Source organism: Ptiloglossa arizonensis, chromosome 1 (assembly GCF_051014685.1).
Source record: "Ptiloglossa arizonensis isolate GNS036 chromosome 1, iyPtiAriz1_principal, whole genome shotgun sequence".
Classification (NCBI taxonomy): Eukaryota; Metazoa; Arthropoda; class Insecta; order Hymenoptera; family Colletidae; genus Ptiloglossa; species Ptiloglossa arizonensis.
Window position 1 is genome coordinate 5,118,024 of NC_135048.1, and position 27,990 is coordinate 5,146,013.

At 30.8% G+C, this 27,990-nt stretch overlaps 2 protein-coding genes across 5 annotated transcripts in view; one reads left to right on the top strand and one right to left on the bottom strand.

Moving 5' to 3' along the window:
• Nucleotides 1-985: 985 nt before the first annotated feature.
• LOC143148349 (uncharacterized) lies at nucleotides 986-3,465 on the top strand. The gene is made up of 2 exons (XM_076314630.1): nucleotides 986-1,742; nucleotides 3,188-3,465. The coding sequence occupies exons 1-2, from the start codon at nucleotides 1,197-1,199 to the stop codon at nucleotides 3,350-3,352; spliced, it is 711 nt and encodes a 236-aa protein (XP_076170745.1). The 5' UTR covers nucleotides 986-1,196; the 3' UTR covers nucleotides 3,353-3,465.
• A 684-nt stretch (nucleotides 3,466-4,149) lies between these two features.
• LOC143147505 (spondin-1) overlaps nucleotides 4,150-27,990 on the bottom strand; it is a 49,491-nt gene continuing 25,650 nt past the window's right edge. Inside the window, exons 3-18 of one of the 4 annotated variants that reach the window (XM_076312804.1) lie at nucleotides 24,073-24,316; nucleotides 22,584-22,770; nucleotides 21,109-21,273; nucleotides 20,474-20,597; nucleotides 19,156-19,286; nucleotides 17,091-17,280; nucleotides 15,711-15,879; nucleotides 14,051-14,393; nucleotides 10,321-10,537; nucleotides 9,422-9,592; nucleotides 8,485-8,607; nucleotides 7,779-7,930; nucleotides 6,924-7,002; nucleotides 6,767-6,835; nucleotides 5,051-5,218; nucleotides 4,150-4,379 (exon numbers count right to left, since the gene is read on the bottom strand). In XM_076312804.1, coding sequence (XP_076168919.1) covers nucleotides 4,363-4,379; nucleotides 5,051-5,218; nucleotides 6,767-6,835; nucleotides 6,924-7,002; nucleotides 7,779-7,930; nucleotides 8,485-8,607; nucleotides 9,422-9,592; nucleotides 10,321-10,537; nucleotides 14,051-14,393; nucleotides 15,711-15,879; nucleotides 17,091-17,280; nucleotides 19,156-19,286; nucleotides 20,474-20,597; nucleotides 21,109-21,273; nucleotides 22,584-22,770; nucleotides 24,073-24,316 — 2,549 coding nt within the window. In that variant the 3' untranslated portion in view covers nucleotides 4,150-4,362. Of the gene's footprint in view, nucleotides 4,380-5,050; nucleotides 5,219-6,766; nucleotides 6,836-6,923; nucleotides 7,003-7,778; nucleotides 7,931-8,484; nucleotides 8,608-9,421; nucleotides 9,593-10,320; nucleotides 10,538-14,050; nucleotides 14,394-15,710; nucleotides 15,880-17,054; nucleotides 17,281-19,155; nucleotides 19,287-20,473; nucleotides 20,598-21,108; nucleotides 21,274-22,583; nucleotides 22,771-24,072; nucleotides 24,317-27,990 lie in introns of all 4 variants that reach the window. The other 3 variants (XM_076312796.1, XM_076312786.1, XM_076312814.1) reach the window with 3 other exon arrangements.

A 27,990-nucleotide genomic window follows, 5' to 3' on the forward strand; every position in this document is an offset into this window, starting at 1 on the left:
CAGAACCAACATATTTCATTTCTCATTTTAAATTTATAGTTACATGTTGGAATTTCACAAAATAATCCTATATCTATCTAACATACGTTTATCATTTGTATTTGTATTGCATTGATAAAAAATTTACATTTCTAATATGGAACGGTATATTTTATACTTAGTTGAATAACTTCAATTTAATTTTATAATATAAATATTGCGTAAATTTATGTCGCATGAAGAAAAGTCACCAAGTTTTGTTTCCCCTTTTCCTTCACAGTACTCTCCTACTTTCGCGCGGTTAAAACACTAGAACATGTTATTTAAGTTTTATAATAGATATCAATGCAATGAACAAATTATATTTATTACATAGATATCATTTTATTTTAATACATTTAAATTAAATTTTATTTTAATCATTTAAATTAAATATATACGATATTGGTTGAAATTTATTATCAGAATTCATTCTTAAAATGCTACGATACGTATTTCATAAAAATTTAATCATTGAATTGAGAACTTGTGAAGTTAAAATATCGTGGATCTATGAACAGTTATTATTTTGTAGATTCGCCGTTTCTACATCTGCAGTGATACATATTTAATAAATAGCAATTTAATCACCCGTTAATTAATAAATTATTTTATAATTTAAATATTGCGAAGCAATTGTAAGAGTATAGTCATTTTACAGCAATTCATAAGTATCGGAATTCATTTTCAAAACACAATCATACAAATTTAGTAAATAATAGTTTGAAGTTTGAAATGATAACTTCGACTTTGAAATACGTATATGTATATCTTTAATTATAAAACACCCAAAATTTGTAAAGAAATATTTGTCGCTTTCCCCCTAGAAGTCGTCAGTAATTCTGTATTGTAGTGATAAAACAAACAAATTCTTATTATTACTTTTTATGCTAAAGAGACAAGCGAGAAATATATTCAACAATTTGAATAGTTTCAAACATGTGTTTTTCTATAACAAAATTTGTTGACATTTTTTTTGTTACTAGATGCGGTTTTTGACAGTGTAGTAATGATGGTAATTCAATATCACGTAGGATAGATCGTGATATTTCTTGCATCACTAATCCTTGTATCAAATGATACATACCACAGAATATTGGTTGATATATAGTATTGTAAATGTGATTAGCGGTATATGTTAACCTTATAATTTATTCTTATAACTTAAGTGTGACTCTATGATGTTACGACATTTAAAAATGATTAAATTTATGTATCATACGAATATTTCGTATTTACTGAAGAAAAATAGTGAAATCAATCGATATATTTATAATTTTTTTCCCTGTCAAGTAAAAAATTTTAATTCAAGTCATAGATCACATTTAAAAATCTCTGAAAAAAAGGAAAAAAAGGTTGGACTAAAAAGTACAAAAGATTCTAAAATCATGCTTATACATCCTGATGAATCTGAATCCGTCGTACTTTTAGAAGAGGCTGAAAAACTTGCTAAACGACGGAATTTAAGATTAGAAAAAGTAGAGACAGATATTCATGCAGAGAGAGATCAATACAAGCTTATTGACAGTTTAGAAAATATTATACAAAATGAGAAACTGAAGACAGATGAAACAAATTCTTTAAAGTTAAAGGCTACTAAGCTTTTTATTATACAGTCTAAAATTACAATTCACGATATAAATATAAAGCTCAGAAATATCAATAAGTCACTTGAAAAAAATTTTAAGGTTAAAATTATGATTTTTTACTCTGAAAATATAAAGGTAAGAAGTATTGTGTCACATATAATTTTGTTATTTTTGAACAGTTTATTTACATTGTTTGGAGTATCAAAGACAAATACATTTTTCTATTATCGGTGTAGTAACAAGTTTTATAGCAAGATGACTATTTGTATAATTTATAATTGAAAAATATTACAATATTTTTGACTGTTCATTTTTTTGTATCTGATTTTGGTTTAGATTATTAGACCATTCATCCATTTGCTGCTGTTTGTTTATCAATTTTTCTCTTCATTTTCTTTTTACTTCATCTTCAGTTATTGTATAAACTTATATTTCTCAAGAACGTGACGGATATTTCGGAAATTTATAGTAATGCATGGTTTGTGAGCAATGTCGTATGCTGTTAGTGTCAAGTTTAAAGTAATGCAAATAATGGCTTATTTTTCTTATTCGGATAATGTTAATGGTCTTCCACAACTTGTTTTACAGTTTCTTGTAATAAATCTTTCAATTTTAGAAATAGTTAAGTTTTGATTTATTAGTTCAATGAACTTTGTAATTTTAGATGGGCTTATTTGCTAACAGATTCTTTCCTATTGTGTTTTGATATTTATATATTATTTACAACTGTTAGAAATTGTCAATTGCCTTTGAATTTTAAAGATAGTACATGTGTGCTATCATTATATCTGTGTTTATAATAGAATGCAATGTTGAAAAAATATAGTTGTATAGAGAATCAAATATTTAAAAAGTGTACAGCAGTTCAATGTTCAGATATTTCATTGTTGCTTAATCTTCTTGAGAAGAACGTAGAACTTTCATTGATTTATGTAGTTTCTTTAATTACTATGCTGTTTTTTTGAATATAAATGTATTGAAGATCACTATAAAATACTCATTTAATAAAGAACACATAAAAGATCCACATATAAGTTACTTTGATTTGGAAAAAGCAATGCAAACTTTGGATTTTAATTTTGTTTACACTATAGCACACTAAAAAGAAAAATTTGCAAAAATTGACAATAAAAAAATATATTTACTGTAAGAGTATAATTATAGTTCTTTAATACTTCAATACAATACCAGTATTTTTCAATACTTTTCCTCTTCTTTAGTTTTTACAATTTTGATTTTCATTAAAAAAATCTTAAGAAGTTTTCTGATATTAATTTTTTTTAAATTCTTTATGCAATAGAATGGGAGAAATTGGTAAAAATATGATCTTAAATTTTTGCCCTTTAATACTCCCCAAGTTGAAATACAATGTTGAGATTTGGCACAAATTGTTTTTTTTTTCTAATAAGTTATTGAATAACCTATTGCAAGTTGAATTCAGTTTAGGAGCAATTTTATCTTTTTATTTGACTATATTCTTTCATTAAACAGTTTAATAATACATTGCATATGTGGATTTAGAAATGTAAAATAAATTGTTTATCCGACTTTAATACATCTAATAATCATTTATTTTATAGGATCAAATTGTGGAAAATGTAAAAAAACAAGTACGGGGAAATTTACTAGAATCTAGATTAAAAAAGAATTCTGCAGTTCTTATATATACACCAATTGATAAAACTAGTAATTTGGAAGATGCTATTGACAATAACAAAAAAATTAACAGTAAAACACTGTTGTAAATAATAATAATACCATTTTTTATAAAATTGTACGATACAGTTTAATATAATTAAATAAATCCAGTATAACTTACATGTTATGTACATAAGATTCATTAAATATTATATCTCATTGAAAGATTAAATAGTATACATAATTTCCATTGACCTAATTCAAAACATTGAATAACAAAATGTACAGTATTTATTTCCTGTATTACAAGATTCTACATCTTATAAGTACTAAAATGAGTTTTATAACTGGTTCTTATTTTTAAAATGAAGGGATTTTCTAGTAATGAAACATTCTTAAAAAAGATTAAAATATGTTTAAAACGTTACTTTGATAATATTTAATTGTTTCATAAATATCAAATAAGTTTTATTGCAATACATTTTATTATTAACATTAGAAATGGAACAGAGTTCAACTTCACTTTATATTATATTGCACACAGTATTATTATTGTCGAGTAAGAGTAATTGGAGTACTGTGATGATACTTTTTTCTTAATAATAAATAAGCATCTTATTATCTATCGATATGTTTTCTATACATACAAACAATTAATAATCATTGTTAACAAATATTTTTCCATCAATGGTAAAACTTGTCTAATTGATTTTATTTAAACCTTAACAATGCATATTTTTAATAGATCCTATCGACACATTTGGTCTTAAATTGAGATCTAAATTTCCTTAAATATTATATCATAAATGCCATAAATATATATTTTATAATGCTTGTACAGACAAATGTGAATTGCTATTATAAGTAGGCTATTTTAGTCAATGAAATTAAAAATTTGAGTAACTGCACTTCTAAATATTTACTATGCCCTTTTTTGTACGAACATATGTATTATTTTTCTTGTATATTTATTTCCTTCATAGCATTTTGTTAGTTAAACTATTATCCGATTATTTAAATATTAAATTTAGTATGGATATACTTTGATAAATTACTTTTCTTGATATTTATCAACCTTCGTTTTTGTCCTTTTGCAATTAATTGGAATGCAGTCTTTTTAAACTGAAAAAAGAGCTATTACATATAAAAGTTAGATATTAATTGATTTTCTAACAAAACCATAAATGAAAATAATATGTATAATTAATATCTTTTTTCAATGTTATATGATTAAAAAAATGTTAAACGAGAGATAGTTATATGAAATGCGGCACAATTTCTCTGTGCGTGTACTAGTGTAATTGATCTAAAATTTTATTATAAATATTCTCTAACAATGTATATTCTTCAAAGAAAAAGTAAATTATTCTTTTAATGCAGTTTTTGATCAAATGAAAAGATTATTACATCATAATAAATTGATTAAGTTGTATTTATGTTAAATGTTGCATTATTAAACCATGGAAAATATTAAATAAAATTTTCAACTTGGAAATGGTACGTATCAGTAGATCAAGTGCTTTACAAGCCCATTTTCACTTTAATAATTTGTAAGATTTCTATCAATTCTACATGTATTTAATAATTTTTAAAAATATATTATTATAGATTTAACAATCGTAATGTTTTATAACAATTTATGGATATATCATTGAAGAGATTTTTGTTTTATGTTAAATATTCATTACACTTGATTTAATGATACATAGCATGTTCTATGTAAAATGTAAGATTCAAATATTTTCAAGGTACGAGTGAAATAGAAAATGGATATGTAAAAAGTGTGAATAAACATTATTACGGACACTCTATTAGGTGACATTTCTTGTACTCTACCAGAGCAGGGCACAGTTTGCCTTTAGGACCACGAGGTTGAACTTTAACTGTTCTTGTCCTGCATTGCGAAGCTTCTCCACAGGTTGCTGTACAATGTGACCAAGAGGACCATTGTGTCATTTTACAATTAACTGAAACTAATTGTACAAATTATTATTTTATATCGATTTATTTGAAAATGTTTGTTACTTAATGATACTTTAGAATGTAGGTCTTTATAACAATTTATACAAAGAATGTTGAATACTATTCTGCATAAATTTATCTTTGGGATTCTATTTGGTGCAATATTTATTGGACAAAAAGTATTTTCCACTGAAATAAGTGCAAGTTGAGACAGAATCGTGGTAAAAAGCTAAATACAGTATTGTCTCGTTATAAGTCGTTGTGTTTCGTTGTAGGTAGTCTCTCTATCCCTTTACTGCTTTTGTAGATGCCGCGGCGTTGCGACAGATTGCGAGTGAGCGTGACGGCAGATGACGGCGGTAAACCATAAAGTTCGCTCGAGTCTTTGCCGGCTTTAATAACTAATTTTATATTGTGACGATCTTTAAATCGTCGTTAATGATCGTTAACTAGCCCCTACTGGCATTGAACGAAGATTGTAAATTTCATTCCCTATTTCCAACGCTTTCTTCTGAAATAATAGATCCGTGAGTGGATTTCTCATTGTCCTAAAAATCACGTCCGAAGGTGGTTTTCCAAATCCTCAAAACTGTATGGTCCTTTTTTTTTTTAATTTTAATTTGCAGACTCCTTTTAAGAAGCTATGTAGCAAAAATGAAGAAGGTAGTAGTTTTTTAATTCTTTTTTCATTTTGACTTGTTTCGGCTTCTTTGGTTGGTTTGTGTTAGCTCAGTACCGAGAATCTATCCAAGTTTTGCATGTATTTCTCATTGGAAGCGAAAACTTGCTTCTTTTTTTCTTGTAGAATAGACATCGTTTTGAATTATTTCTTCATTTCTTTTATATTTACGAATCTGTGCCCATTGTCATTAAATATTTGGACATATGATATTCAAAAGAGTTTTAAGTCTTTGTGTTAATTCTAATGGTGGCGAGTTGAATTAATAGCATCAAAGCTGTCTATGTACTGTTCGTTCGCAACAAGAAGGCAAACGGGTGTTTACATAGTCTGTACTCTAATTTACGGTCGACCAGTTCCCTTGTCATCGTACGTTTTGTCGCTATTGGTCGAGAACAGTGAAGAAGATTGACAGCGGTCAATAACGACAATGTGTGCAATGGCAGAGGAACTGATAAATTATAAACTGGAGTGAGGATATAATAACACTCGTTTACCTTCTTGTTGTGGTTGGACAGTATAGTAGATGTAGTGCGAGCATGGGTGATTTCCGTTGTTGTAGTAAGTGTACTATGGTTTGCGGTATGTAAAATTTTGAGCTTTTACAAAAACTCGTGTTTTTCGAAAACTAGTGGTGGTTATTGGAAGGCAAAATTCGTGTCAGACAGTGTTATTATTATAATTTTTTCTTTTATGAAAAGTATTACTCAAACATTACGTTTTGTATACTTGTGTTAGTGATTATGAAAATGGTGTATTTTTGTGATATAAATCAACTTAATGTAAAATAAATGATAAATTCAATCTATTTAGATTTTTTACTTACACTACGCTCACAATCACCGATTCAGTTAACATTCGTTAGTTGATTGAAACTTACCTTCATTTTTCTCCATTTCTGTATTTCCATCGCGATACGTATGCCAACTTGGTCCGTCGCCTTGCAAAGCTACAAATTTTCCTTTCATTTAATAAATAAGAAACAGCGAAATAATTTCAACGGTCTTGTCGATTACATTATCGATGATAACACTTACAACATGGTGGAATCTTGTGGCACTTCTTTTTACGCTGAAGCTTTTTTGGACAATTTTTACCATTACCCTTAGGTGGTACCTACATTGGACGATTCAATAATTAAAATAAAACCGAACGTTAAAATTATCAAATTACATTGCGTCATGATTCTACTAATGAGAATATAATCCAGAATTGAAAACGTATTGTTTAATGAGTCGTATAAATTATGTTCTGACAAGCTTTTTGAAATATCCTTCTCAGAAAATGAAGTTAAACTTTATAAATTTAGTTTAACGCAAAATTAACTGATTAATTTAAAATTAATTTTCTTTCTGACACTCTATTTTTTTTTAAACAAATGTCCAGTTATGGACGAAAGAGAGATGTCATTTAAGTATTTAGTTCATCGAGGTAAACAGTTCCAGATATGACTTATTATAAAAAATATGTGACAATTTGTTTGCATCAATTTCATTTTTAAATTGAATGCACAACAAAACATTTTTCCTCGACATGCAATAACGGTGTTTCTTTTTGAATGGAAAAACATTTTCAACTTTTGTATATTATACGTAACATTAGGATGATTTATTTGTGTACTATGAAATGCTTTTGAAACGATCTTGGGCTCGAAATCTTGACATTCAACAATGACCTTATCAAAAAATAATCTGCTTCGCCCTTTAAAAAGATTAAAATTATGTCTAAAACCTTTTTTTATATTTTCAAAACTAATAATATTTAAGTGTCCATGTAAGATATATATTTATACTTTATAATACATATTTGAATTTTTCATGAAATTAATCAAATAAATATGGGATTTAGGATTTTCATTTTTATTATTATTTTAATAACGAAACATTGTTTACCATAATTTCCCTCGTACTGACTGTGTAACCACGGCAAGTGAGGCATTTGGACCAACTACTCCATTCGGTCGTTTGACAGTTGACATCTTCGACATTTTCAGGTGATTCCATTATTTGGCTATCGGGTTGTATGCCTTTGAATTCTAAACTTTCTGTAAGAAAAAATATTATTACGTCTCTCTCAGAAAAATTGATTCCAACACGACAACGAACCTCGTGAAGAATAATGCAACTCCCTAATAGAAATGAACATTCAATTCGTCTCCGTACATGTTTGCAAGCATCGTTTAATTGAACAAAATTTCGAATTACCATTACATTAAATAAAAAACACTAACTCTAAATCGAATAAAGTAATATTATTTACTACCGTTCGAATGGGTTTTAAAATTTCATTAAAAGAGAAATTCGTTTACCTTTTAGGTTAAAAAATATTAAATACAGATTAAACGCAGTAACGTTATTTACCATTTTTCAGGTGACCTTTAAAATTTTAATAGAAGGGAAATTCGTGTCGGTAGATAAAAGTTTGCGTTAGTCGGATGAAATTCAATTGGCCGTTCAAGGTTACATCTACCACTGTGAATTACGTCAAACAATTCCGACTTGTAAGTCACGGAGCGTCTATGCGGCACGACGGTTGAGAATAGCTCCTTGGTGACCATGAACGGTCAATTTATTTCGTCTCGACTAAAATTAGCGTCACCGTGGTGAGCTCGTTTCGTCTTCGTGCTGCGTTGCTCCTGCGCGGGTATGTGATAGCTGAGAACGCTGCTGAGAGACACCTTATAATTTCTCACCATTGTCGATAGGTTTGTTCTCGGTTCTCCTTTGTTCGTATTAGGAGCAAGCGTGCACAAAGTAAGAGGGGAGATTCTGTTAAAAAGGAATGCTTGAACGGTGCTATGTAATTCTAGATGTTTTAAAATTCTATTATAAGAAATACCCTACAAGTGACAACCTATGCATTAAAATTCCCTGTCGGTGTATTCATTGCATTTACAATTTTCTCAATGATGACTTCTCGATTCTTTTTTGACGAGAAATTCCGATTCAGCGATATGCAAGGGGCCACCTTGTACGGTTGTGCAAGGTTATTCACAGCACAAGAACGGTTAACTAGTAGGGCGGTATTCTATTCGATTAGTCGAAAGTTAAAATTTCATTTTTAATATTCAAATTTTTCAATTCAAGTAATTCCTCGAAGCTCAAAATAATAATTACAAACTACTCACAATTCATCGTGTCATAGAAACGTCTAATAGATTTATCTATACTGTATGCAGAACATTCTAACACGTATAGTTCGTAAATTAATTGAAAATTTTGCGACACCGAAAGTCCAGAAGATGAAAATTTATATCATATCTAATATGATCAAATTCGGTCATTAAGTACACCGATCTTTACTTATAAAAACGCTTTTGGAACGCTTTAAAGGTATTTAGCTATCTGGACTCCATCTTTCTTTATTTTTTCCATTTGTGAGTAATTGTACCATATGATTATCATAATATAATAGATATAATATGATTCTTGAAATTTTTACTTCCTCGTAGTCATTATTAAATAATAGGGAGGTTTTATGAATATTTACACAAGGGTGGTTCATCACTGGAGGATCCTGGCGATGTGAAACTTACTTTGAAAGAGGCCGCAAACGTTTTTGCAATCCAATTCAGTTTGAAAATTATTTCGATTTCCATCGCAACCAGAGTAGCTAAATAAACGGCAACGGCCCGCCTGTTTGTCAAAGTACGCGCGTAAAATGTTACCATTGCACTGTCCCTTCTGTACTGGTTCGCTACATATTTCTGGAATTAAAGTAATTAATTAGTTCTCATTCTTTACGAGATTACAAAATGAACGATATTAGTTATCGATATTAGATATTAGTTAGTATTACTAATGGATGAATAATGTTTCTCCCTGATGAACATTATACAGAGTGAATCATCTAAAGTGTGATAAGCTGTTTGCTCTAAAACTATTGCAGATATCGACGTACATTTTTCTTTTAATCAAATAATATATAGACGTTAATTATTTCGAGTGGAAAATACTTAAAAATTACGTCTCCAAGAGATTAAGAGAATGCAACTCCTTTTTTTTTTTAAACGAAATGGTATATTAATTTTTTGCTATTTAAATAACTGTCATAGAATCTAGTAACATTTATTTGATACATTTTTTCCATTCTATTTAGTTAATGATATCGAAAACGATTTTTAAAACGTTTTTTGCGTAACCGAGTTTCTCGAACGAGATCATGTTTGACCTCTGAGAATACTATTACGAAGTTATAATAAAAAATATAAAATATTTTATTTTGCATTAGTAGTTAACTTCGTAATTCTGCTCGTTGTTGCTCTTACTCTTTCTTTGTCGGCTAAATATAATTAAATGTATGTATAAAGTTTGGAATCGATATGTCCAATAGCTTTATTAAAAGTATTTCAAAGATCACCAAACTTTTGCTGTCCCAAACTAGATGTATCTCTTGATCTTATTTTACACTAAACATCATTCTCTTTCAACTTACGTTCTGCTTCCTCCTTCGAGAAATCACAGGTTGGAATATTGGCTACACAGGCAGCTTGTTGGATCTTACATTCCTCCAGACTAAATGTTTCGTCGGATTCCCCTAAGTTGCTCCAATTTTTATCGACAAGTCTGGATCTCAGTTGCACACCAGGACCACAACTGGAGCTGCAGGGTGACCACAGGGACCACGGTGTATAATGATCGTCAACGCATTTCTAAAGAGGGGATTGTTGAAAATGTGATATTTTTTAATAAATGCTGATACTCCCTTAGGACAATTAACCCTTTACACTTGTATCCGTTTGTATTATACAACGCGGACTGATTTAGTGGCTATTGTTAGTTTATAATTTTGAAATTACGAAGGCTAGGGAAAAATAGAATTAGTAAAAACTTCATAATACTCAGAGATTTTTTTGTTTGCAAAGATGGTTTTGCGATACGAACGTCATCTTTAATCGTTTGTTAACATTTTTTTAATTATTTTTTCTTTGTCACCCACCCACATGTATATATTGTATATAATATATATATATATATATAATATATATATATATATATATAATATATATATATATAATATATATATATAATATATATATATATTAAAATGGTAATAGTTGTATAAACATAATATTCACTTATGTATTAAATTTTAGTTTTATTGTAATATTTGGGTATAATTAATATTTTTATATAAAATTGGCGTTCTCAGGAAGCGTTAATTTCATTACTTTCTTTACGTCAATGTAACAATGGGAAATCAAAATAAATAATAGGTTGACAAAAATGTTAACAATATCGTATATATAATACGTAAGTCAAATATTGATGATAATTGTCAATTCGGTAACTGGTACGATAGAATAATCGAATAAAGTTCAATTTTCAATATTTTATCTTTAATGTGCACTTTTGATATAATTTTAATTCAGATTTACAGTTATAACGAACACACGATATTATAAAGTCAAGTGCAAAGGGTTAAATTGTTAGTAGTGATTAGTCATCACTCATTTTTCATTGCTTTTTAAATTGTTATATATACTATGAGGCACTAGAAACGATAAATTTATTGGTATCATGATATTTGAAAATATTTGTAATAATAAAGTTTTTGCTAGAAAATGCTGATGCAAAGAAACGTTTATAACGATGGTTAAGAATTAGTAGTACATATTGTATATTATAAAATGACGCAAAAAATATTTTAAATGAAGCTTTCACGAGAAATAAAAAATTTTAGTGCAAGTTTGTTTGAAAAAATATGTAGAAATGAACAAATTAAATGGTGCTACATACAAAAATGAACATTAGTAAATTGTATTTATTGAAAATTTAATTGTGATGCAAGATAATAACAATTCAAGAAATTAATTTATTACGTGAAATTGCGAGATGGTAAACAATGTGAAAAAATTATCTTCGATCGATACACTATACTGAATGAGTAGAAGAAAAATTCATAAAATTATTTGAAACGTTGACGGCCGTATTTTGTAGAAAGGAAACGTATAATTTAGATGCTTGCAATTGTAGTTAAAAATAAAATTTGTAACTTCAAATTTCCAACGAAAAAGTAATAAATTTTGACCAGTAACGAATAATACAACGAACATCCGTTGGTAATGAAGATATTAAAGAAATATAGAACAGTAGTGCAAAATTATTATACAAGGGATGAAAACATGTAGAAACTAATAATAATTATAACAGTAACAATGAAAAAGATAAAAATAATATTGGAAAATATTAAATGTGATCTCGTCGTTAATTTTTATTCGTTTAAATACCAATCATTCAATTTTGAATACGTAAATAAAATAGAAAGAATCTTACGGCGTAAATTATGCAAATTTTGAATTCTTTTTTGCGATACAAAGGAGAATTCCACTCGTGAATTTCTGACTCACTCGTACCTCAAATTAGTGGATCATCGTTTTCAGTTTTTTCATGAGTAAATCGCTCGACTTACGTGAGGATGCCAGTGGATGGATCTACGAGAAATGGTGCAGGTATGATTTATAGTTACATTTCGAACGATTCGAAGATTCGTTAGTGATGATTCGACTATTGTTTGAGTTATTGAACAAATCGAGTTTCTTGAATTTGTTAATTTTCATGAATAGCATAACGTTTTGCAACTCAATAATATTAATAGTATCAATAACAAATACGTCACCAGTTTACGTTAAATAGTTTAAACATTTTTACAGACACGAGAAGTTTTTAATGTCATTATTCGATTTTTGTATTAATGCATTGAACGGAAGCACTGCTAAGACAAATGTGATGCAAACTCCATGAATAGTGGTACAGTTCCGGTTACGGATGAGGTTATGCCGCGACTTCCGGGTACAGGACACTACAGAGTTTTGCTTTTAACAAAGGAAGATCGATACATATTCACGAGATGTAAACTTCAGTTATAACAGTAACTCTCGCTTTCGAGTGATAATTTTGATCCCCTCCCCTACTGTTTAAACATATGCCTTTCTTTGAGCCATTAAATCTACCTGACCTTATTTGTATCACATATTTTCGTCCATGGTATTCAATATTTCAAGGAGAAAGAAAAATCAAGTCCCAGATTGAAGAGAACCGAGTAGGACTTTGTAAAGTCTAATTAAAACGTTCGATCTGGATACGAATTTAAATTATTTCTAGGACTGATTTTTCTTTTTCTCTACAATAATTGAAATTTTTTTTCACCAATGATTCAAATAACGTACAAATAAGAATATAAGTCTGAACGAGGCCGTGTTTGAACTCATTTTAGTCAGGAAAATCTCGTCAAGTGATTGAAATTCCATGATACTTTCACGAAGTTAGTTTTATAGTAAAAGAATACAAAATATCTCGTTTTACATTAATAGTTGATACACCGATATGCGTGCGAGATCGCTTTCAAGTTTCGGCCATTGAGCTCGTGTAATGCGAGTCTCGTACGAGACAAAAATCGTCATCTAATTCGCTCTCGAATAAACCGGAGGTCTCGATTTTGACACTCGAAAAGGGGAATTACTGTCCTTAGAAAAGATTACTATTATTATCCGTGCAAAATAATTTTAAATTTTAAACGAGAAAAATTGTTCAAATTGCCAAAATTGTCGAAGACCTCTGATCCTTGTAAGGGAGGATCTCGAATTGGTAAATTCCAAAACTGTACAGAGGATATCTCGGCCGCATTATTTTCTCACAAAAAGCACGCGATGTTACAGAACCACTATATCTTCTCATGATCGACGAGGTTCGTGATCCTCCTTAACCCTTTCCCCACTAACGAGGCACACCTACATTACGAACATAATATTTATATTCTCTGATTGTGAAAACATCAACTTAATTTTTGTCGTTTGTAAATCTTTTATTTCTATACGGAGCACAAATTTTTCTTCAAAAAAGAATATCTTCACTTAAATCCCATGTATTCGTAACAGTGAGTTTAATCATTTCAGAGGAGATTTTCGAGAAGAATAATTATTTTGGAAATTCATTTTCTAAGTTATTCTCTAACTATAGAATGTTCAATCCGCGGTGAAAAGGTTAAATGCAGAATCCCCTCCAGCTTTCAACGTCATACTCGCCCAGTTTCACGACCTGTTCGACGACGCTGACAAAGGTGTTATTGCTATCAAAATACACGCCTGTTTCGACATTCACGCGAATAAGCCGGTGTTACGCGGCAATTAGCAAGAAGTTGTCGCAAACACCTAAAGGTTCTGTACCTGCAGCCATTCCTCGGTTACCTCCATCGCCGGTTCCTCCTCCTCGTAATCCTCTTTGGCGGCATTTTCTTCATCGTTATCATTGTCCTCCTTCTGAGTAGACGATTCGCTTACCTCGTCCCCATCTTCGTCGGGGCACGAATCGTTTTCGCAATCGATTGTCTGTTGAAGTTCTGGCCCGTCAGAAATGGATTTGCACTGCTTGCGATACTTTTTCTCACGGAATTTCCTCAACCTCGTCATGTGACCAGGACCACAGCTCGATGTGCAAGAGCTCCAGGCGCTCCACTCCTCCAGGGCGCACATCTCGGTGTCCAACATGGCTGCGAAGCGACCTGTTTTGCTATTACAACACAAAAGCAGGTTTTTTTTTCGAAAATTTTTGAGATTTACAAGTGGGAGGGTAATTGTGTTCCAATTTTCTCAACAACTCGCAGAAAGTAAAGTTTCATCAGGGGACGGATAAATAATTGACTGGCACTTATTTACGGGCCCTCGTCAGAAAATATAATACAAAACTGAAAGAATGTATATTAAATATGATAATTGGATTAATCATGGTAATATTGATCGGTTGAAAAGATTCGGATTATTCTTAAGTATATATCATTCGAATCGTTCGTAAAAATACTCCAACTATTGTGATTTGAAAGAAAGATAAATTTTAGAAGGAATTGCGGTTTGTATTTAGTTCAGACGTTTTAGTCAGCCCTCGTCCTAAATATGTATTTAATACTGAAGGTTCTGTAAACATTTCTCATGTATTTATTATCTATCTGTAAAGTACACTAGTCACATTGTACTTAAAACATCTGAAATTTAGTTTTACAAAACACTAGTCATACAATTCACGAGATTCACAAGACGGATGTTTTGGAACTTAAGTACCAGGATATCTATAATTTAAGTCTTAAGAACGTTTGTAAAATTTAAGAAACAGATATTCCTAGAACATGCGAAATTCAAGACTTGAGAATATCCGCAGGTCTTTCGAGACGGACGTTCCTGGAACATCCGAGATTTAAGTTCTAGAAATATTCTAATGGTATTCAAAATGGACGTAAAACGTTCGGATATACATCGAACACGAAACGGGCGTTCCTTGGATGTACGTTGCTATCTGGAGAAAGGTCTGTGCTTAAACACAAATCATCGTCCTATTCACGGTACTATATTTCCCTTAACCCGAGACTGATCATTTTTTCTTCCTGGAATACGAATAATTAAAAATAGTCCGAATAAAGTTATCTTTGAATTCATTTTCATTGAGAGAATCTTACCGAAACGAGAAATGTATATTAATTTGAATTTTTGAAAAACTACAAGTACAGAAATATAGTTTACCCTTTAGCTACCATTTAACGAAGATGGGGCAACACTGTATCTTTTATTTGCACGCCATCTCCATTCGTTACCTGTTATTAACGAATTTTTGTATATTATTAAATTCTCGATAAAAATGGGCCCGTAAGTAGAGTCAAAATGTTGAAAGTGAAAAAATGTTATCTGCAATACTTTTTTGTTCTTACAAGAAAGGATACATCCTTTGCAACTGTCTGTAGAAATTTGTGAAAACGGAGCGGGGAAAATAAAATGATCGTGTGTGCATCGTTCTTTTGTTTCGTAAATTAAAAATTTTTGTTTAAATTATAGCAATTACCAATGAGGGCTCTTGCCAAAGCATGTCATTCTGCTTGTCAGGTCGACATTGCACTTGTTCAGCATCGCAGCTTCTGGGTCCTGATATTGTCTTTGTCTTAACTGGTTGCCTCGACCGCACGTCACTGAACAAGAACTCCAAGGACCCCATTTCGTCACTTTACAGGCTTCTGTGTACATTAAAAATTACATTGTTTGTCAACATTACCTGTGTTTGCGTTCTCGTTGCACCAGATACGCTTATACGACCGATATTACGTTCATTCATTCGAAAAGTACTAATAACTAGTCTTACATAATCTTGAAAACTTTATAAACGATATTAGTTTCCGAGTGGTAAAGATTGTATTACTATATGACATGGAGAGGTATAAATCGCAACGAGAAGATCGAGATTATATTTTTATCTATTAATAATTATTATTCCTCTCGTTGGTTTGTAGAACGATTCCTATTCTAATATCTAATTATTAACTAATTATAGTAAATCAATAAGCTAATTCAACTACTACGGTATGCAGAAATTAGAATTACAGTCTAAAGTAAGCAATCTAAAGAATATAATACGAAAGAATAAAGGATGAATAAAAGTAAAATTATCTATCTTATCTATTAATCGTTTCTGCGTGGTTAACGTTTACATATAGAAAATTAAGAATTAGTGTCGTGAGAAATTCCATTTCATTAGATTATAATTTTTTCATCTCGATTACATACACTTAAGTGCAAGTTCTACTATTCAAGCTCCATCATTTTACATCGAACAAGGTTTCACTGAAGTCATTTAAGATCATTTCACTCACTTGTGACTTTTCAATATTCAATTCTAATAAATCAACAAGTACATGAAAAAGAAACTACTTTTGTACTAGATTTACCTCCGGGCTCCTTCGATCACTGTTGGCTTTAACATATCTCACAACGATTAAGCAAATAGCTCGCAACACGAAGACCTCGAAAAAGAAGCGATATTTCTCAATTGAAATAAAAATCAAAATTCTTTTCTCACTATCACAAAATTTATACACGTATTCCGCACCACGAATCTAAAGAGAAAAGTCTCGATAGACGCGACTCGACAAAAATGTTCTGTTCGATATTATAGCCGATTAAAGTTTCACTATAAACACAATTCCGTGTAATTTAAACGAAATCGGGTTACAGTTATCCAATAAAGGTCGAATTTCGAAAGATGAACAAGAATCGGTATAAACTAAAGTCATTTCTTGGCTTAGAAATTACAATTAACAAATGTTCTATGTTCTATGAGAAATTCGTTTCTTAATTTCAGTCACCATGATTACAACCAAAAAATAAGATTAAATAATAAGAAATCAATACTTGCTATTCTTTCGATTATTGCGAGGCGGAGAAGTAACACCTGTATCAACAGCGTCTTCTGGAGCGACGTGGCAAGTCTTTTCGTAGAGCCTCTGTCGATTCAGGTATAATTTCGCCAAGGGTTTCATTTCCAAACCGTGAGGGTCGTAGAAGGGAGACCTCGAATCGTTGGGATATGTCGAAGTTATACGTCTTATGGGTTCTGGTTCTTCTCTTGGCGAATTTGGTGACTGTAAATACACAGGAATATTTATTTTTACGTTTGCATTTCAAGGATTGATGGCTGATACGCTCGACATGAGATACAAAGATGTGGATAAAAAAGCCGTACGTAAAAATAATTACAATTTTACATTTCGATCCTCATGAGGGTTCTCTTCGTGAGAATCTTAATTTTATTATACACATTACTGACGAAGTTGCTGCAGATCTTATTCGTTTTGGGGGCCACTTTCTCTCGTACCTAATGGAATTGTAGATACTACTCGTTTAGGGGACATTTCAATAGACGTTTGAGAAGATGGCCCTTAAACGGTTACAATCAGTCGTAACTCCGGATGAAATCTTCTCGTGTACGTACTGTACAAGTGGTGATAATAAATTAATAGTTGGCAGATATCGATTCATTGGGTGTAAGTTACTTACTTGGTAGGTATAGAATACATGTTTCTTTCGTTGATTTTTTGATCAGAAAAATTGAAAAATGATTCATCATTTTAACAAATTATTTACGTACGCGTACATGTTCGGTATGTTATATGATCAACGACGGTTGCTTTCTGATTAATCAATTTGTATATAAATAATTAACAAAAAGTTATTAAACTAACTTTCTACAAGAAATATTGGTCGTAAAAATTGCACCACCTTGAAACTCTCAATATTTTCAGTTTAACTATGTTATTCTATGTTATTGGATATTAAAGCTTTAATTTATATTACAACTGTATTTTTATGGACTGAACAATTTCCATGGTTATTACTCTATACCAGAGAAATACAAAAGGAAATTGGAGTTTTGGCATTGTCGACAGGTAGTTTGTGTTGTTTGTAAATATAAATGTAAACAAATTTTTTCCCCCACTCCATTGAAAATTGCTGATTGCGCCACTGTTTCTTAGAATTGAAAAGCAGAGGCGTTGCAACGGTGGAAAATTCTCGGTCAGCCGGAAAAGTGTCTGGGGGTATGTATACTTCGACGTTGTCAGCGATTTTCACTCAACCCGCAGCTTTATTCTCAATTGTTAGGGACGAAGCCTCCCGTCAAATTTATTATGCGATTCTCTGCGGCCGACAGCTGACGTTCATTTTGTTCTCCGCGTTGGAGAATACCGCAAGAAGTTGGATCCCCAAAGGGAAACGTATTTCTCGCTAACTGCCGTAGATTAATTTTTTTCATTCGCTTCTTTGCATCGCTTTCGTAATTTTTCTTTGAAATCCCAATCATTTTTTAAAATTAAATAATTTTTTAAACGAGCGATCTGCCCGCGAAAAATTTCACAACTTACGAAATAGATCAGCAGATTTGAAAGTGTCACCGAACAGTGGACCAAATTCGTTGAATTCATTTTTTAACGTTAATGCAATTTTTCGAAACAGAAATGTGATCATAGTGTGTTTGAATATATTCGAAATTACATTTTTGACAATGATTTTTTTCTGTTACGATCATAAGTCGTTTTATGTATCGCGACGTTAAAGATAAATTAAATTATAATCAAGGCTAAAAATACAGCTGAAAATAAAAGCAAATGTATATAATTTTGAAGAGGGTAAAATATAAATTAAATTTCATCGAGAAGTAATTTAGTTTTGTTGAAAGTAGTGCAAATAAATTTTATGTACAATGATCAATGCCTTCAATAGGATATAAAGGTAAAGAACAATTATTTGCAACGAACGATTACAGTTAATTATTTATGTCGATTAAATTAAAACGTGATTAGAATTTGACCAGTACGTCGTTGCTACATTAATAAGCTACATTATTACGTAAAGCTACATTATTAATTAATTTTCAGTTAATTGTTACTATCCTGAATGATAACATTGGTCAAAGAAAAGCATTTTGCTTGAGTAACATTTAGAAAAAGAATTATACTTACCGAATATGTGATTCCATCATCCGTACCCACATCGTAAGGGTAAAGGTTAAGTTCTTTGTGCTCTATCCAGGAGCAATTATCTAAGCACAATTCTAAACCTGAGACCCCGACTATCCAATCCGGTGAAGGGTCTATAAAATGAATTGTTTTATATTTTATACCGCAGTTGCGTACGTACAATATTTTGTTAGTTTGAAACATTTGAAATTTCAAATTACCCTTTTGGGTACCGTGGATAATTATAAGGATTTAATCGACTAATACTAATATTCCGTGAATATACTTAAATAGCTCCAAAAGGGTTAAAGTGTGCTATTCTTTCGAAACTTCTCAAAAGCTTTGTAATATTAATTAAAAACATTTTTCATGTAACGAAGGCATGATTATCTTTAAGAACTTTTCAGATTGATTTACGATTTGAATTACTTTCTAAATTAAAGAAAATTAATTTTTCAATAATATATAAATATGATGAATCACATATACGTTAATATTTGTCTAAATTGGAAAAAATGTATAAAATTTTAAATTAATTCATTTTTACATCATTCAAAAATGTCCATTTTCTGGATTGTCAGAAAATGTAAATTTAGGGATTGAATTTATTTTTGAATTCAAGAACGTAGAGTATTTTTTTTATAATATATACATATATCATAATGAGTTGCATTGATGTTGATTTCGAGAAAATATTGCATTATAGATAGAATTTGTTGAATAAAGCTGTAAGAGTATTTTGAAAAACGTAAAATAAATCTCAGATCAGTTATAAACAAAATGAAGAAAATCATTTTCATTCTATCCGAGGTATAGTACAAATGTTCTAAAATTTTTGAAAACAAAAAATTTTAATTACGCAGTACGAACATTTTTTCAATTTTAATTAGACAAAATTCTTCCACTTTCTAAATATTTTGTATATTTTTTTTATACAAGTATTAACTATTATATATTTCTGTTAGGCGAGTGCGCATGCACAGTTTTGATTTCTTTCGAACTATAAAAAGTTTAGATTATTCTCGAGCCTCTAAAAAGACATGTGCTAAATTGTTAGACTTACAGTTATAAGTATAACCATACTCCAATTAATATATTATACGTATAATAAATAAACGACACGCAAGTGTAGTTTCCTATAAATTACTATCTAATATTTTGATTATTTTGATCTGCTTCTTTTTGTATATAACTCGATATGTGAAAAACTCAAGCAGAATTGTTATTCTACATTGATTATAAATTTTATTCTGTAAATGTTGTAAATTGAACGATTTTAGTAAATTTAATTAGACAACACTGTTGACAGAAATAGTCTTACATAGCATAGATACCAAAGACATAAGGTGGTGTTTCCGGTCAACGCGGAAGACTGCAAAAGTTTTGCCAGTAACGTTGGGATAACTTATTCCTCTGGCTTTGATTATGGTCCTGATATGCTCGCTCTAAAAAAAAAAAAATATCTAGACATCTACTATCTATCATCGATATTCATTTCGGTTATTTCTTTTTATGAAAATTAAAAATCAATACTTATTAGCTTAGTCAAGCAGTTTCTTCTCTTAAATACACTCTGAGTTTAAATTATTTTTTCATATAAGATATATATTCTAGATTGGGTTAATAACAGTTTATAGCTGTATCTCTATTTTTACCTCTACAAATGATTTCCTTTTTTTTCTACTAGGTAGTTAATTTTTCTTTATATACATTCCTGATGTACCAAAGGCGTATTATTATTATTATTATTATTATTATTATTATTATAATTTCGATCGTTATTGGATATTATAAAACTTATTCTCGATAATTTAATTCACGTAATTTAGTTCCTTCGTAAGTTTATAGTATTATGTAATAGGAATTTGTTGGCTTTAGCTTTAATCATTGTAGACAATTGAAAAGAAATACACAACGAAAATAATTAATGTACATAAATTTAGTAAGAACACTTACTTGGTCTTTTAATTCCGATTCCAATTTTCTGGTCAATCCAAGTTCAGCCACTTGTTGTAAACCAGCACTGGCCATGCCATTATATTTCCAAAAGCTGTAGTCTTCTGTGTGCGAAGCTCCAATTACGTCTGAGAATCGAATGAGCCATCCTTTAGTAGGAAAGTCCTGCTTGAAAATCGAAATAAATATATAGCCAATAATACATATGAAAAGCTCTCAAACATCAATGCAAGAAATTAAAAATTTATAAAAAGTATTTCGAAATCTAAATTTTATCACTTACGAGGAAATGTTTGAATTTCAATCGGAGATTATATCTTTATAAATTTTTATATTTTCAATACAGTTGTTAAGTTTTTTTAGTATTTTCATTTTGCATCAACCACTGGTTAAATAAGTAAATTCGTAGACGTAAAAAGATATTACTCAAATTTGAAAGTTCTATTTTGTCCACTGAATCAATGATGTAAATTCTTTGATCATTCGAGATATATCGTCTATTCTCAGTTAGGACATTCAAATGATCGTTGTTCGTTTCTAAAATTGGTCATGAGGAGAAAAATTTAGAGACCAACCACAAACTTTTACAATAATATGTAATTGATCATCTCCTTACAGATTGATTCCTTGTGCAAAAATAAATTGAAAATGTGGACTACCATTTTTTCATACGAGGTTTAATGGTAGAAAAAGTCTGTTTTAAAAATTCATTGGGTACACACGCGATCGAGTATGATATAGTCATCGTGTCTGACTATTATTCGTTACTTCTACTAGCGTTGGAGTTTTTAAACATTACTCTCTTTAAACCATATAGTGTTTATAAACACGAAAACAAGCAGAAATAGGAAGTCAGACATGTTAACGAAGATATGTATGAACAAATTTTGGAAAGAATGATTTCTTAATCATTTTCTATTACTTAGAGAATAGCAAAGTGAATTCTCTTCATATTTAAAATATTATTTTGAAACAGCAGTTAACATTATACTACTATTATTGGTGTATTACTACATTATTAGATATTCTTACTAATAATATTAATGATTTTATTTCTTTTCCACGAAATTAGATTTCCTTTATATTGCGAAAAATATTCAAAATCAAATTCGAGAAGTGCCTTACAGAAATATCTTGTTTTCCGTAAAGAGTCATCATTAAAATTACTATAACAAAACGAGATTATTTTATTCAAAGATGAAAACGTATTAATATACTTTTATATTAATTTAAATTTTGAAAATTCATTCAACAGAAAATGGATTTTATTATGCACAAAACAAAGAATAAGTAATATTCTTCCAATTCCAATTGATTTCGAAACAATTGCAAGATTAGCAAAGAAATTTATTTTTTATTTTTAGCAAACATTTCCGGACTGTAAATGCGTTTTCTAAAAAACGATGTCTAAGTATACGGAATTGATAGGGAAGTTCTATCCGACTATCGATTTTATTTGACGAACTCTTACGTGCCTTGGGGTGGGTGTTCCTGGACCAAAGTCCCTCGAAAGTAACTTCATACTTCGCTTCTTCGCAGGCGCAACAGTCTTTGAACACTGGTCCCTGATCGTCCGCTTCAGCTTTTTCGTCTTGACATATCTTCAGAACTAAGTTCGGATCATTCATGTACCAGGTATCCGGAGTTTCCAATATCGTTGCCCTGTGTTGTAAAAAAAAAAACAAAAGAACACGCGTTATTGAACCCGCGTCTTCGAAAGTTTATTTATTAGTCTATCAATCCTTTAGCTCAGGGATTTTAAACTAATTTTCATATTGACTCATAGCATATGAAATATCCTTTATCCATTCTTTCGTTTGAAGAAAAATAAAAATTCTCATTTTTTTAAATGAGTTAATCATGATAAAAGTTTATTTAAATTTAATCTTATAAGTCATTTCGGCCAATGTACAAAATTTAAGTCATTCGGTTAAAATAACTTCAGTGACATACTAATTGTATGATTCGAACGTGATTCTTTACAACGTTGTTTTTAAAAAGATTTAAAGAAATACATCATGACCGATAAAATTAAATCACGATTATAATCTATACGTGATAGAAATATTTATTTTTAAGATTAATCAGTGCTATAGAGACTAGATGATAGCGTACAAAAGGATGTAGGATGATTCCTTACATAAAAATAAACAAAATATAACGAATAACTTTTCTTCGTATGAAGCTTAGATTTCGAGAAAATTGCTTTGGAATATTCGTCGGGGCGTAACCGATTTAGTATATAACTTATCGAACGTGTCTGACCATTGCTCACCATTTCTACTGACACCGATACTCGTGAACATGGACGGTGAAACGGTACGATTTAAGTAAATGTTCTTTTGTTCTTGGTGATTAAAGGTACAGAATAAAGTACGATTTACATTTTTGGTTTTACGAAATAACTTAGCTGTAATTATAGTTAAAAAAATTGAAAATTTTTGGAACGATTTTTGCAATTTGTTTAATCGTTATTAACCGAAATTGTTGAAAGAAATATTACGATGAACTGTGACATAATTATAGTTAAGTTTGTTCTTAAGTCCAAAAAAATTAATTCTATTTTATTTGAACAAATAATAGGATTTTCCATATTCATAAACGTCAATATACATAGAAACAGTGAGCAACGTGATAGACGTGCGTGTCTCACGAGTATTCAAAATCGAATTTTCATAAATTTTGTCTTTTTAGAAAATATTGATATAGCTGTTAAAATGATTGAACCTATTGAAAATAGCAATTATAGTCAAGGAAAAGTACCGATGAAAAAGATATTTCACATTTGTATTAATTTTACTTATGTAAGTGTCAGTTTGGTTTAAACTGACACTTTATGCCAAATATATGATTTTTCTTAGTTTTTACACTTATACTAAAACTTTCGATTAAATTTAAAATAAATATTTTAGTAATGGGATAAATAGAACTATTTTTTATACTTGTTAATAGAATATCCTTTACTTAATATATATGCAACCGCTCCCTTCGGAAGGGCTGGTCCAAGCCACGGAAATCTTCTCCTTCGGCATTTTCGAGGTCTCCACCACTGCGTTTGGACAAACATCGGAGTATTTTGTCAACGTTTCGTCTTGGAGATCAAAAGTTCCACTATCCATGATTTCACTATCACTTCCTGCATCGCTGGTTATCAGAAACCTTGTGAATTTTCGTCGTAGTAATCCACTCCTGTCTGCTTGCACGGTTACTAAAACAAGAGTTCACACCCTATTTTTTTTTTTTGTATTCAATATTCTATTCGTTTCTCTAAATTGTGTACTAATTTTTTGACAAAAGAGACACAATATGTTATTTATTCTCATCTTTAATAAAGAAAAAAGAAAACATCGAGTTGATTATAAATATATTTCGAACACATCGACTCATTATCGTTTGGGTTCGCTTCAGTAAACGCAGTAAAGAACAAAATTTTGTGACAAAACGATTAATTTGAGGAAAGAACGAGAAATGTACGTTTTTATAAAATAACATTTTTTCTTCACTAGTTACTCCTTTCCCTTTCCTCTTTTGTCGATATATTTTCATTCCTTCATATATATTCTTAATTTTGATACAATGACCACAGTAATTGTTAATTTTTTAACTCTCAATAAGTATAATAGTCACACCATTATTAATATTTCGTTTGTTTTTGCAATAAAGGTAGAAATTTTTTTGACAAAGATTGTTTTATATAACGTATGATCCATTTGAAGTATTTATTATTCTTTTCAATTTGAGTCGCTCGGTTCTTTCGAGTTACTTGGCATTTTCGAGCTACTCGAATCGGTTCGACTATTCAAAACAGGTATAATTCGTTTCGTTCATTCGAGTATTTGAACACCTGTAGTAACAATCTGGACAACTCTTGTTCTTGGTTCTTTCGAGCTACTCGGTATTTTCGAGTTACTCGAATTGGTTCAACTATTCAAAACAGGTATAATTCGTATCGTTTTATTCGAGTATTTGAACACCTCTAGTAACAATCTGAACAACTTTTGTTCTTGGTTCTTTCGAGCTACTCGGTATTTTCGAGTTACTCGAATTGGTTCGACTATTCAAAACAGGTATAATTCGTATCGTTTTATTCGAGTATTTGAACACCTCTAGTAACAATCTGAACAACTCTTGTTCTTGGTTCTTTCGAGCTACTCGGTATTTTCGAGCTACTCGAATCGGTTCGACTATTCAAAATGTGTATAACTCGTTTCGTTTTATTCGAGTATTTGAACACCTCTAGTAACAATCTGGACAACTCTTGTTCTTGGTTCTTTCGAGCTACTCGGTATTTTCGAGCTACTCGAATCGGTTCGACTATTCAAAACAGGTATAATTCGTTTCGTTCATTCGAGTATTTGAACACCTCTAGTAACAATCTGGACAACTCTTGTTCTTGGTTCTTTCGAGCTACTCGGTATTTTCGAGCTACTCGAATCGGTTCGACTATTCAAAACAGGTATAATTCGTTTCGTTTTATTCGAGTATTTCAACACCTCTAGTAACAATCTGGACAACTCTTGTTCTTGGTTTTTTCGAGCTACTCGGTATTTTCGAGCTACTCGAATCGGTTCGACTATTCAAAACAGATATAATTCGTTTCGTTTTATTCGAGTACTTGAACACCTTTGGTGACAATCCAGACAACTCGGCCGCTCTTATTCCGGCACATTTCCCTCGCACTGGCAACGATATCCGAATCAAGCCTTTGCGATAAAAAGGCGTCGCTCTTGTCTAGATGACAGCCACTCCGGCAGATGTTCGAGCATTTCTGGCGACGATGGGCTCAGGAGTACCTCCACGAGCTACAAGGAGGAGTCAAGTGGCGTCGTACACAGTCTTCCGTTCGCGCAAGAGATTCATCGTGCCTAATTCGGAACGAGCTACTGCCTTCGTCGAAGTGGTCGTTGGCAAGAGTGACACATGTCCACCCTGACGATGATGGACTGTCATCATTGTGCACGTGCAAATTTCGGAGTTCGAGCGAATAATCTCGAAACTCTACACGCTGTCAGCGGCTAATGGTCTACGAGGATCGTATCACTGAGAACGATATCCCGTACTAGACAACTGGACATAGTGATGTATAAAGTCTTGAAAGTTCAGTCTGAAAAATTAAGGTGGTTAGGTCTTAAGGCTAATATTATAAAAAAAATTCAAATTTTCGAAGCTTTAAGGTTCTAACGCTCAGCTTTCGAAAGTTTTGACGAGCCGAGGAAATAAATTAACAACAATTCTACGGTAACTGTTGTTCATTTATTAATAAGTATCGCTGTCTTTTGGTAATTATCAACATTTGAAAACGATCGTTCACTAAAGCCAGACTTGAATTATTTATATTATTTTTAATGAGTTTCTTGAACAAAATTATTATTTTTCAATTTTTGAATGGTTTATCGTTAACCATACAAAAAATCCTTAAAATTTGGAATTAATCGAACAAGTAGATTTCATTTTATGTAAATTTAAACAAATTTACCAAATTAGTATATTACCACCTAGGCGTTAGTTAATCCATGCAAAACTACCGGTTTGAGCAGTTAAATAACTTTTTGACAAAATATTCGATTTACACGAATTTGTTACATCAGTCCTTCTTACACTATCCTTTGTCTCAACGTATTTGTTTTCAGAAACAAATAGCCAATCTACTCGACAGCGAGTTAACGAGATTATCGCGTCAGAGGAAATAAAATTGTCCAAATTCCATCACGTGTGTGCTATGTACATTTTCATTTCGAATTCATTTTTAAAATCTGTTTGCTCCAATTATTATTTCATTCTTCAACAGACATTATCAATATTTAATGTTGCTCGTTAAACGATTTAGATGCATTATACCTGTCTCAAGCATCGTTAATAATATCGTTAATAATAGGTTTCTGATATTATTAGTAATATTGCAAGAAGAATGCGTGACGACCACGATGCGTTTAAATTGCTCGTCGTTCATTGCAGAAAGTCGTTAAGCAATTGATAACATTTTCTAGTTTAAGTCGAGTTATTAGGAACCTCAGTCATGAATTTCTCAGCGAATGACGTCTTGGAGCATTCAATCAAGATTAAAAACGAACTTTTTCATTCACCGCGTCGGAGAAAATTACATCGACTGTAAACTCGATGGGATTAATGAAATTGCTCTGGTTTCCTTTGAGTCCCTTCGTATGAATTGTTTTCGAGCCGCTTGTTTTCCGGTCCCTTATTTCGTAAAACACATTTACACGAGCATTCGCGTTGTAGTCACATAACGATAATCTGCCACAGTGTTTTCCAAACTCTGTTTCGTGGAACAGTGGCGTTTCACGTAATTTAAACAAGCGTACCGCGGAAAATTTTAATTAACAATTAATTTTGTATATAAGAAGCGTGGACCATTTATTGTACCAGCATGATTTTTAAAATTGTGTTCCCAGTTTTCATTAACTGACATAGCTTAATAATCAAATACAGAGAGATCTACGAGGAATTAACAATGGAGTTTAATAATTTGCTATGTGTGTTCAAAAATTATAATCTATGATGTTTTAGTGTGTACGTATGTAACAACTTTTCTTGTACGGAAAACAATGTTCATTAACAATTGATTTTATAATTTTATACGTATATTTTTATTTTGTTTCTCCTTTCGAAAATAAAAATCCGGATGAGCATAAAAGAATGTTCGAGTTCCGTGAATATATTGCGAGATGGAAACTGTTCGATTAAAATTTTTAGGGAACGTTCGTCTGCAACATACAGGACGAATCGATAAAAATTAGCGTCTAAAATATTTTATTATTTATTGATTTTAAGGAAAACTGTTTTATACGAAATGTATGGGTTTCATCGAGTAGAAGCGTTTTATTTTTTGTAAGTAGTGTCTTTTGAGATATCAAGGCGATCTTG

What these genes read in the sequence shown, in the direction of transcription:
- LOC143148349 (XM_076314630.1), top strand. Translation starts at nt 1,197, where the DNA reads ATGATGTTACGACATTTAAAAATGATTAAATTTATGTATCATACGAAT. An exon ending in TTTACTCTGAAAATATAAAG is followed by an intron (nt 1,743 to 3,187) that starts GTAAGAAGTATT and finishes TTTATTTTATAG; the next exon opens with GATCAAATTGTGGAAAATGT.